Genomic DNA, 12,823 nt, shown 5'->3' with positions numbered 1-12,823 from the left:
GGGTTCTGTTCTTTTTTTTTTTTTTTCTTCCCCTAATGTTCTAATTTGCTTTTAAATGCGGATATAAAAACAAATCCTGCCTCAAATCCTGAGATGAAAAGCAGGGAGGGGGGGAAAGGAAAAGAAGCAATGGATTGTACAGTGTTAGTTGAATGCAGTTTGTGTGCGTCCTGAAAGATGGAGACACAGCTGTCCTGGGCACAAAGACAAGGGCACCTAGGCTCACCAGCCACCAGCAAGCCAGCCGCCCCGCGGGCTAGGAAGCGGGTCGGCAGCGCCAGCAGCAGTCCAGACTCCCGGTTAAGATCTCCGCCCCGCCCCTCCTGGAGCCCCGCCCACCGCAGCATTGCGTCCCGCCTCCAGGCGCCCCGCCCATCATGACATTTTTGCCCCGCCCCTTGGAGAAGCCCCGCCCGCCACGGCATCTTGTCCCGCCCCTCGGCGGCGCTCCGCCTCTCAGAAGAGACTGGGCGCCGTGTTTACCCGCGGTGCATGGTGGGGCCGTCTCCTTAGGCAACTCCGGCCCACCGGCTTCCTCGAGACTGTGGGGGCGGGCATGGTGGGCCGAGGCGGAAACATGCAACCGTTTTCCGCCTCGTCCGCGTCTCAGTCGAATGTCGACTACTACCAGAGGGTGGGCCAGCTTCAACACCGACTGCGGGTCAGGTACGGCCACCGAGAGGGTTGTATGTGTGTGTGTGTGGGGGGGCGGACAGGGAGTCCGGCACTGAGGGTTGGGGGGGGGCTGTCTCTTATTCCATCACACGCCCTTCACTGGGGGTTCACCAGGACTCCAGGCCCACCTGCGATGTCCCATCAGCTTCGAATGGGGACTGGAGGGCCAAGTTTACCATAAATGCCCCGGGTATGGAGAGGGGGGGTTACTAAAGCTGAGCCCCTACTTGGGAGAATACAGACACGTCTCTAAATTCACCCAGAAGTGAGAGTGGGAGTTCTCCTGCCTGTCACTCTCCATCAAGCCTCGTGAAATTCTCTAGTTCCCTTCCACACTCTGCCCCTCCTCACTGTCTCTTCAAATTGTCATCTCAACTTGACAAGCAGCAACTGGTGACAGGTCCTGGAACGCAGACTGCAGACAGATAGTGTGTGTTTGTGGAACATGCGCCCTATTAAAATGCAGGAGAGTTTTTCTAAAATAAAAAAAAAAAAAAAGGAAAAGGAAAACCATCTAACACTGGCTTAGATTTCCCAGCAAGGGAATGAAATTTCCAGTAAGGGAAGGTCAGCTTCTAGGGTTGGTATTGTCTTTGATTAAGACATAAAAGATGAGAATGGCTGAAAACAGCTAGATCTAAGAGTGCATAAATAAAGAAAATTATAAAGCAGTTGGACTATAAATAATCCAGGTGAAAGATAAGTTGTTGGAACTCTTATTTAGCTGCTAAATTAACTGTAGTTAGCAGTCTCATTAATTGACAAGAAAGGAAATAGATTTGTGGATCTCTTGATAAACAAAACATTTAATGAGTGTTAAAAGTTACAAAATCATTTTAGTGAACAGAGAGTTGTGGATGTGACAATTCTAAAATGATAACAATATAGTAATTATGTGTAAAGGCAGAAGTAAGTGATTTTTTTTGAAAAGGGGATTACACATATCTTGTACAAGATTTAATTTTTATTAACTACGAAGCACCTCCTCAGTTGTTCAGTATTTATGTTCTTTTCTACGTCTTTTCTTTCTGATCTACTACCTTTTAATTACTTTGATGGCCACTTAATAAAAATCTCTGCAGAGCCTTGCCTATTCTCCCCATTACTCCCTCCATCTCTCCCCTCTCCTTTTTTTCATGCCCCTATTGGGACTTGAACTCGGGGCCTGGGCACCATTTCTTAGCTTTTTTTGCTCAAGGCTGGTGCTTTACCCCTGGTGCTTTACTTCATGTCTGGCTTTTTTTCTGGTTAATTGGAGATATGCATTTTATGGCTTTGTCTGACCAGGCTGGCTTTAAACCTTGATCCTTAGATCTCAGCTTCCTGAGTATCTCAAATTATAGACACAAATCAACCAGCACCCAGCCCCATTCCCTAACTTTTGTGCCCTCATCATTCTTACAATACTTCTAGGAGGGCTTAAGAGTCTTATTCTTTGCCTAGACTGAGATTTCTAGAAGGAATCCTCTCTAGCTTGTAATGGGATACTTTTGGTGGAGGAGGTGCTTTATAAATATTTGATGAATTTATGGCCGAAATCCCACAGTCAGCTAGCTAGTATCTAAGAATTAGAAATGCTATGTATGTATGTGTGTGTGTGTATGTATGTGTGTGTGTATGTATGTATGTATGTGTGTATGTATGCCTGCCTGCATGCCTGCCAGTCCTGGGGCCTGTACTCAAAATCTGGGTCCTGTCCCAAACCTCTTTTGCTCAAGTCTAGCACTCTTATCACTTCCAGCTTTTGGGAAGGTCATTGCAGAGTCTCATGGGTTTTCCTGGCTCTGGCTGGCTTTGAACTGTGATCCTCAGATCTTAGCCTCCTAATTAGTTAGGATTGGAAGTGTGAGCCACCAGCACCCATGGTTTATATAGTAGCCAATCATGTAATGTCACTAAATAATGATCACTTTCTAGTGAACCTGGGAAAGTGAATTCCATAATGTCTAGGAAGATATTGTTGGCATATACTTGTTAATCAAAAAGCAAGATTTATGATTCAGGTGTGGTGTTGAATACCTGTAATCCCAGTGCCTGGGATGCTGTGAGGTTCATGAGTTCAAGGCTAGCCTGAACTACATAGTAAGATCATCTCCGCAAAAGTAATTTTTAAAAATCTATTGTAAACAAATGATGCACAAAAGCCTCTTTGTTTCAACACACTTAAACATGCTTTTGTCTTAATGCCTGTTCTACTTGAAGAGTGGTCGAGTTTTTCTCTGCATTTACTTATTTGTATCTCTTAGTTGAAAATCTAATCTTAAAATGTTACTGGCTTAAATGGCACTTTTTTTTTTTAGTTAATTGTGAATTATTTTTGGTGCTAGAAACGCCTACTTGCTTATGGTCCTGATGGTACAGTAATATATAATAATTATTCACTTTGTTTCACACTTACTGCTTTAATTATTAAGTGAGGTGACTGTTAGAATTACTTAAGAAATCTGAGTCAGATTTTGCGCCTGTTCATGGTTTTGCATTTAGAGCTGATTAAAAAAATTTAAGTCAGTACAAATCTGTTTCTGTGTCTATTCACTTTTCATTTTAAGTATTCATAACTAATTAATGCACATTACATACCAGATAGGAGTAACAAACTGTAGATATAGACACAGCTTCACTAAGAACCTGAACTAATCCATAATTGACTGTGAAACCTTGATGAAGTCATTAGGCCTCTCTTGGTCCATTGGTCTTTACCAGAAATGAGAAGACCCCACTACTATGTAGAGTGTTTGTTCTTTATTAGATTAAAAACTTGAAAAATTGAAATTTGTAATTGTATGCAGCAGTGCATAATGATTGATGTTTTATCCTACTTGAGTGTTTGTGTGTATTTTTTTTTTTTAGAAAAACAATACCAATGAACACAGGCACCGTTATCTTCTAAAATTCCATAATTATTTCAAAGTTTGTGATATGGGTAGTTTTGATGCCTTGTCAGTCTAGAAACTTGTAGGGAGTGAGAAATTAAAAGGTTAACAATAACAGTAACCACAACAAAAACTACTCCTTCTCATCCTTTTTATAGGTAGTCATTGAAATGTTAGCTGCTCTACTAACTGGGCCTTTCCCATGTAACTGTGATATTTTTGGACTCAAGTCATCTTTGCTGTGTATTACCTGTAGGTATAATGTTAGTCCAGATTTTTTTAAAAATGTGTAAAAGTAGTTTTCTCTGCATTATGGTGAAAATCACTAATAGAATCTTAAAGAATCTAAGGAAGTAACTTGTCGCAGTGTTTGGAGGGCACACAAGTATGGCTTTTACCATACTTGCTTTTACATGTAAGTGGAATTGACTGGTATAATTTTTTTTATATATGAAAACATGCTTGCAAAGTTCCATTAACCACTCCCAGTTTCTTCAATGCCAACATTGATTCAGGGTCACATACCATACCAAAGTCCAGAAATTGACATTGAGTTAGTAAAGCTGAAGAAGATGGAAAATTGTGGTATTGAGGCCAAAGTAGAATAAGTGGTGTAAAAGTAGGAAAGTGAGTGTATAAGGACCACTCAGCCCTGTAAAACTTGAACAATCCAGATGAAGATGCAGCTGACTGGAATAGACACTATAAAAGCCTCTCAGAGCTATTTTTTTTTTAAATTCTGAAATAGGGATTTAATATATAGGAATTGGAAGGTAATCCTGCCAGTAAGCCTTCCTCTGCTTTTTTTATTGAAGTAAGTTTCTGTTTTCTAAGCCTTACATTTAAAACAGGTATGAAAGACCTAGCATTCACTGGTGTTGTAGTATGGATAAAGGGGTTAGAAAATGGGCTAGCTATGAAGAGTTTACAAGATTACCATATTTTGTGTGCAACAGAGGGCCAGTAGGTGTTTGGCTATGGTGCTCTTTAATGTATAAAGTGTTCGGTTAGAGGAAGTGTGATAAGCAGGTATCTGCATCCACTACAGAGAGAACAGAGTGAACAAAGACATCACAGTTACATTCATCAGGTAGTGGGTATATTACTTCTTGAACATTCTTACCCCTTCCCATGTTTTTCTCCCAATTTTTCTCCCCAATCCCCTCCCACTCATCTTGTTTTTCCCTTACCTTCCCTTTTTCAAATAAACAAATACAATATGCCAGCTACCACATTCAGATACAGTAACAACATGAGCTAAACCATAAGGGGAAAAGAAGAGAAAAGAAAGAGTTTCACATAGTACATTAAGAACAACAATCACAAAAAAAAAAAACCCTCTTGTTTCCATATCCTGGAGTTCATTTTGCTTAGTCTCATTCTATATGGCCATATTTAAATTCATTCTTAAAACTTATTTGGGAAATAATGGCTTTCAGAAGAGCCGTTTTGTTCCCACTCTATTACTGATTAATCTTGAAAATAACTTTTAAATAACTTCAAGCTTGTTTAAAAGTTCCAGATGTGAAACTAAGACCTCTAATACTTATCTCAGATTGTGTAACTCCTAACATTTTTACTACATTTTCATTTTTTCTTTCTGTTTACTTATTAAAATTATTGTTTTTAATCTAAGCCATTTGAGAACTGCAGATATGATGGCTTATTGCTCCTAAAAACCCCAGCATATATTTCTAAGAGTCCAGAAAACTTTTGTATGTAATCACTATACTTTCTCAAAGCATTTTCAATCTTGATATGCCAATTCACAGAGTACCACCCTCATCAAATTTCACAAAGTTACCTAACAATGGATACTCCTGTTACTTTTGGATTGCATTGTATCTTTAGCTTCTTTAGTATCTTTTAGTCTAGAACAGTCCCTCAAGTTTTTCCATCTCTCACATTCTGAACAACTTCTTAAAGTATGTATTTATTCTAGAGGGTAGCCTTTACTCTGGGTCCATCTGCTGGTTCTTCATTACCAGATCCAATTACTTATTTTTGATGGAACACTGCAGTACAGGATCATAGGTGCATTCAAAAGTCTTTTGGTTGCCTACACTATTTATTGTTATTCATAATCTAAACACACAGTTGGTTATAAAACCTCAAAGATACCTGGATGCTAGTGAGTCATAGCTGTAATCCCAGATACTCAGGAGGCAGAAACCTAGAAGATCATGGTTGCAAGAGACTTCATCTACAGTTAATCACCAAAATGTCATATTGGAGGTTTGGCTCACATGGTAGAACCCTGTTTGTGGCCAAGAAAGCTGAACAAAAGCCTCAGGTTCTAAATTCAAGCCCTGGTATTAGTGAACAAGCATACCCTCCCTCCCCAAGGTTTCATACTAAAGATTCCAACAGAAATTTGTAATGTAGGAACAATTACAGCATTTTTATTTCATCTCTTCCCTTTGAATCAGTTTTATTAATGAGAACATAATCATCTGTGAAATTATTCTCAAAAAAATAAAACAACCAAAAAAATGTGTTTTCAGTTGGATGCCAATGGTTTATACCTTTAATCCTAGCTACTTATGAGGCTGAAATTTTAGGATCATAGTTCAAAGTCAACCCAGGCAAAAAAGTCTGTGAGACTTTCGTCTTCCAATTAGCCACCAAAAAGCTGAAAGCAGGTCTGTGGCTTGAATGATAGAGCACTGTCCTTATCAGTGCTTAGGGACAGCACTTAGGCCTGAGTTCAACCCTGGTACTAGCCCCCCCCCCTCCAAAAAATGGTTTTTCATAGTTTTTTCTTTGTTAATAATATAGGCATCCCAATTAGAAGATCAGTTGTAATTCTCAGCAATTCTGTGTTTGGATTTTGGACCCTGTTTTCCAATGAAAATAATTTTGGTTAAATGGAGAGGTATAACTCTTTAGAGTAGCTAGATTAAATTTGAGGATAACTTAAAAAAAGGGGAGAATGTCTGAAGGTAAATAAACAGAAGAGCTAACAAAGATGTCCCTTTTCTTTAGGAAGTTACCCAGTTTATTTTTGTTTGGCAGTCAAGTATTCTCTCAGATACTAAGTGATTTCTCTTGTGATCTTTAGCTAATGTGACCTTTAGTTAATTTAAGTTAACATCTCAGGTGAGATTGGAGTTGAAACTTTGGTGGTGATTGAGTGGAACCTTTTGTGGTTGAACCTGGAAAGGACTCCTTAGGAATGAGTGGCTCTGTATTCTGTTTTACTACTACTGTTTTCTGCCTTTGTGGTTCAGTATTTTTGACCTCTTGCTCAAGGTTTATCCTCTAGCTTACTACCAACACTTACATGAACATCACAGCTCGAAGGTTAAGTCTTTAGTGGTAGTAGCTCACAAGTACTTGTGGTATTACAAAGTTATAAGCAAAAAATCCTCCAAATTTTAAGTGACTTTTAGGAGACATAGTCTTCATCCGATTTAAGAGAAGCCAGGGTTGATTTTCTAAGGCCTCTTTCTAACAGTCATTTGGCTGTGTGCAAGCTTATTGGTTGCAAAGCAAGCCACTAATCCTAAGTGTTTAGGCTCAGCACTCAAATACCACTGACTCAGAAAATACTGGCCATATTTTATTTTGCATATTTATTGCCAGTCTTTCCTTTGGAATGTCACCTCCCTAAGCTTGGGTCTTTTGCTTGTTCACCATGTTAGTCTCTAGCCCTAGAACAACACATGGCTCATCATCAGATCCCATTTTCAGCCCTTTTCCACAGTAGTTCCCCCTTTTTGTTTCTTCATTTCTTTGTTCTTTTGTGTTTTTTAGTAGAGTGTCACTGTATATCTCAGGTTGTCCTTAAACTTGTGGTCCTCTTGCCTCAGCTGTTCAAGGGCTGGGATTACAGAAATGTACCACTATGGCTGGCTGACTAGAAGAATCTTAACTTTTTTTTTGTTGTTTTCTAGCTGTTCCTGGTAATTGAAAAATGTTATTGTATCTTTCAATCATATTTGGCATTTTCTGTTTCTCAGAAAGACTACAGAAGCATTCCCACAAAGGTGTGATTTTTGAAGTAAATCATGATCTAAATTCATTAGGTTATTACTAATGTAATGATTTATAAAATGCTTTCTTTTTGTATTATAGTGAACAGAAGAGATTAGACCTGGAAAAGAAACTTAATGAATATAATCAGTCTGATATATGCAGGTAAGGGATGACAGTGGGACAATTTCAGGTCAATTTGTATATGTTAATCGAAATTGAATCCTTAATGTCATCGATTCTATAATTTTAAATTTTTTAAATTTTATTTTATTATCAGAGTGATGTATCAAGGGATTACAGTTGTACTCGTAAGGTAGTGAGTACATTACTTCTTAAACATTGTTATCCCTTCCCATGTTTTTCTTCCACTTCCCATTCTCCACCCCTCCCATGTTTTAAAGTTCATTTTCAACATATTATCTTGTGAATATCGCTGTCATGCTGATTCAAGTAAACCAGTATATGTATATAAAATGCATCAGATACCAAAATTGGATACAGCGACAACAGGGGATAAGCCACAAGGGGGGAAAAAGAGTAAAAAAAATAACTTCACATAGTATATTAAAAACAATAAGCACAAGTTATTTTGGTGCCAATCCTGGGACTTGAACTCAGGCCTGGGAGCTATCCTTGAGTTTTGTTGTTGAAAGCTAGCACTCTACCACTTGAGTCACAGCTCCTCCCTCCAACCCCCGACCTCCCTGCTTCTCTGATGCTTAATTGCCCGAGCTGGCTTTGAACTATGACCCTCAAATCTCAATCTCAACCTCCTGAATAGCTAGGATTAGCACCCACCCAGCATTTACTTTTTTTTTCCCCATTCTGGGGCTTGAGCTCAGGGTTTAGGTACCGTCCTTTGGCTTTTCAAGGCTAGCACTCTACCACTTGAGCCATAGCACCACTTCCAGTTTTCTGGGGGTTAATTGGAGATAAGAGTCTCAGGGACTTTTTATGCCTAGGCTGGCATTGAACTGAGATCCTCAGATGTAAGCTTCCTAAGTAACTAGGATTATAGGTGTGAGCTACCAGCACCCAGCCTTACTTTTTTGTTTTTTAATTTTAATTTTTTGTTTGCTATGGGCCTTGAACTCAGGGCCCTAAACTCTTTTGCTAAATGCTAACACTCCACTTTATGCCACAGTGCCACTTCTGGTTTTCTGGTCATTAACTGGAGATAAGAGTCTTATAGACTTTCCTACCTAGGCTGGCTTTGAACTTTGATCCTCAAATCTTAGCCTCATAAGTAACTAGGGTTACAGGTTTGAGCCACCAGCACCCTCTTTTATTTTTATTTTCGATTGATTGGATAGTACAGGGCTTTATACTTCTTAGGCATATACTAGAGTACTTGATCCACTTCTCCAGAAATTCTCTTATTTCTTTTCGTTTTTTTTCTTTTTGTCTGTTATAGGACTTGAACTCTGGGCCTGGGCACTATCCCTGAGCTCTTCACCTCAAGGCTGCTACCCTACCCCTTGAGCCACAGTGCCACTTCCAGTTTTCTGGTGGTTAATTGGAGATAAGAGTCTCACGGACTTTAGTCCCTGGGCTGGCTTTGAGCCATGATCCTTAGATCTCAGCCGCCTGAGTAGCTAGGATTACAGGTGTGAGCTACCGTGCCCAGCCAGTCCTCTTATTTCTATGTATATGTGTACATATACATATATATCTATATGTAATATGTGTTTACATATACATGTGAAAGTATATATATATATATATATATTTTTTTTTTTCCTTTTATGCCAGTACTGAGACTTGAACTCTGGGCCTTAGTTCTCTCATTCAGTTTTTTTCCATTCATAGCTATGATGCTGTGCTACTTGAGCAACACTTCCATTTCCAGCTCTTCATAGTCAATTGGAAATAAAAATCTCTGGGTTTGTTTGTCTGGACTCGCTTTTGAACCTTGATTCTCTTAAATAACCAGCAAAAAGCTGGAATGGAGGAATGGCTCAAGTGACAGAGCTCTAGCCAAGCAAACAAGCTAAGTAAGTGCAAGGTTCCAAGTTCAAACCTCAGGACAGCCAACACAGAGTCTTAGGGGGTTTTTTTGTTCAAAAAGTAAAATGATGTCCTCTAACCACAATCAAAGCACAGTATTATTATTACAATGAAGATTTCTTGAAAATTATCAGCTTAGAATTAGAGACTAAAGGTCTATTGTTGCTTATTATCTTTGCTAATCTTTGTTTTGATATTTGTACTTATTTTTCTTGATGAAAGAATGTTAAATAATTTATTGAACCAATAAAGTATTATATGAAAAATACTTTCTATAATTTAAATGCTTGTAAAGAAGCAAATTAGAATTAGCAATATTGGTATGCTGAGCTATGTAACATGCCTTAAATATTCCACTTTGGATAAGAGTCTCTAAATGTTTTCTTATAGTCCATATGTTATCAAATATTTTGAAATATATGGAAAAAATATTTTAATAACTTGTAATGTCAAAGACATGTTCTATTGTTCCTTAATGAGGGCTTTTTGTGTTTTATATTTTAAAAATTCTTAATTTTATGGATTTCCATGGTTCTTTATCTACAGAAGCAAAATATTTTAAAAAATTATCATATAAACAGTGCTCATTATGCTATGCATCTAAACCTGACCATGTAGACATCATTCTTAAAATCACACATTCAACTTTAAGAAATAAATTCATACAAAACGTTACTTTGTGAATGTTACCGTGTGATATTGTATACATATCTCATGACAGTTATGCCATAAAGTAACCAGAATGGAACTTATTGGTACCACTTTAATCCCCTCTTTCTTTCTTTCTTTCTTTTTTTTTTTTTTTGCCAGTCCTGGGCTTGAACTCAGGATCTGAGCACTGTCCTTGGGCTTTCCTCAAGGCTAGAGTTCTACCACTTGAGCCACAGCACCACTTCTGGCTTTTCTGTGTATGTGATACAGAGGAATTGAACCCGGGTCTTCATGCATGCATGCAAGCAATCTACTACTAGGCCAAACTCCCAGCCCTAATCCCCTCTTTCTAAAAATGTATATATATTGGTTCTTTGGGGCTTTATTGCTTTGGGTAAAATACCTTCAGTGGCACATGAACAGTTTTGTTAAGTTCTCCCTAGGTTTGTCAAAATCTTAACTCCATTGTTACAAGTTTGTTTATTATTTTCTCTCTTAGGGTTAATATGAAGTATGTAGAACTAAAGAAATACCTCAAGGAGATATGTGAATCTGAAAAGCAGGCTCATATCCGAAACCAAGAATATTTAAAGCAGTTTGAGCGTTTCCAAGCTCATGTAGGACGCTTTACTACAAATACTGAGAAACTTCAAAAACTTAAGGTGACATTTTGTTTTGTCATTTTTTTTGCTATTTGTTTGTTTAATTTATTTTTAGATGTTTTTTTAAAAATTATTTTATTGTGAAAGTGAAGAATTACAGCAGAATTACATAAGTAAGATAATGAGTACATTTCTTTTGGAAGTGTTACCCCCTCCCTCATTTTCTCTCATTTTCCCTCCCCTCTATTCCCCACAATTGTAAAGTTCATTTGCACCTCGGTGCCTCATAAGTATCACTATTGCATTGGTTTACCCTTTGTCCCACCATTTCTGTGATTCCTCTTCCCTTCCCCAAATCAGATAAACTTATATACAAGGCAAAGGGTACAGAAATCAGAAACAGTGACCACAGGGAATAAACCAGAGGATATAAAAAAAAAGAAAAGAAAAGAAGTAACTGCAAAGAGTACACTAAAAAGAAAAGAAAAGGAAAACAACAAGAAAACCCTTTTTGTTTCCATGTTGTAGAGGTCTTATTGATTAGCATCATTTTACATGGTTGTATGTACATGGCTCTTGGGCTTTTGTGAACCTCTGCCAGTACTATCCTAGACATATACTAATCATTATAAATGAGGGAAACCATAGAGCCTATGTTTCTTTGGGTCTTGCTCACTTCACTTAATAGGGTTTATTTTTTCAAGTCTTTCCATTTCCTTATAAATGGGGTAATGTCATTCTTTCTGATGGAAGTATAGCATTCTATTGTGTATTTATACCACATTTTCTTGATCTGTTAATCTGCTGAGGGGCATCTGGGCTGATTCCATATCTTAGCTATGGTAAATTATGCTGCAGTGAACATAGTTGTACTAGTACCTTTAGTGTGGTCTTGTTTGTGATCATTAGGGTAAATGCTCAGGAGTGGGAATGCAGGGTCTTAGGGGTTGATTGTTTCTGTTTTTGTTTTTGTTCATGGTGGTGGAACTGGAATGGTTGCATCTAATGCCTTGTACTTTTTAGAGTGACACTACCACCTGACCCACAAATGGGATAATTTAGTGAACTTTGCTGCCTGGGCTTTGTGATCCTCCAGATCTCAGGGTAACTACAATTATAGAAATGAGTCATCAGTACCTGGCTTGTAATGTGTCCCCCACCCTCAGCTTTTTTTTTTTTCCAGTCCTGAGGCTTCAATCAAGGCCTGAGCACTGTCCTTGGACACTTTTGCTCAAGGCTAGCACTCTGCCACTTGAGCCACAATGTCACTTCCAGCTTTTTCTGTGTATATGGTTCTGGGGAATTTAACGCAGGGCTTTGTGTATGCTACATGAGCCTGCTACCACTAGGCCATGCTCCTGGCTCTGTAATATGCTTTTTAAAAATACTTTTTTTCAGATCAGTGTCAGTCACTAATATTCAGTTGTTTATACATGCGATTAAATATTTGATTTCTCTTTGGGGTAACCGTGGCTAGTTTTGCTCGAAGGACTTTTAAAATATTCCTACTGTAGTTGGAGAGTAAATGAAATATTTATAGTACAAGTAGCTGGTACAGGGTTGGATTCATGGCATTAATTAGCAGAATGACTAAATTTGAGCAGGATTAAGGTGTCCTCTTGAAACTGCTTCTCTCTTTAAAGAATACTTTTATTCTCTAAAGAATCTTTTTGTGGAGGGTTGGCCTCCTGTCAAGGAGTACATTGGCAGAGGTACTAAAGGGTAGATATGGCCCTAGGAGTTATATATACTTTTTGAGCTTTCTCTGGTACTGGCATTTCAATCCATTCCAGTGCCTGGCTATGTGCTGTTCCAAAATTATGCAAGATGTAGAAGGCTAGAAGATATCCCTTCTTTCTTACCATTTGCATACTCAGACATTGTCACCCAAGTTAACGTAACTATTCTAGTTAGAGGAGCATATTATTTCAGTATTTCCCTTTTCATCTCCCCATTCCCTTTTTGCTCTAGCAGTTTTTCCCTGGCCTAATTATATTGAACAATTTCAAAAACAGAGAAGAGGTAAAAGAATTATCA

General features: G+C 38.3%; 1 protein-coding gene across 2 annotated transcripts in view; it reads left to right on the top strand.

Annotated features, from left to right (window-relative positions):
- Positions 1–471: 471 nt before the first annotated feature.
- Positions 472–12,823, top strand: part of Kiz (kizuna centrosomal protein) — an 83,607-nt gene continuing 71,255 nt past the window's right edge. For both annotated transcript variants that reach the window (XM_090351920.1, XM_090351919.1), the window contains exons 1-3: positions 472–666; positions 7,626–7,688; positions 10,684–10,846. In XM_090351920.1, the coding sequence (XP_090208046.1) occupies positions 557–666; positions 7,626–7,688; positions 10,684–10,846 (336 nt within the window). In that variant the 5' untranslated portion in view covers positions 472–556. The remainder of the gene's footprint in view (positions 667–7,625; positions 7,689–10,683; positions 10,847–12,823) is intronic.

This window comes from Megascapheus bottae, chromosome 18 (assembly GCF_031878675.1).
Source record: "Megascapheus bottae isolate mThoBot1 chromosome 18, mThoBot2.hap1, whole genome shotgun sequence".
In the NCBI taxonomy this organism is placed as follows: Eukaryota; Metazoa; Chordata; class Mammalia; order Rodentia; family Geomyidae; genus Megascapheus; species Megascapheus bottae.
This window is presented reverse-complemented; position numbering and strand designations above follow the sequence as displayed.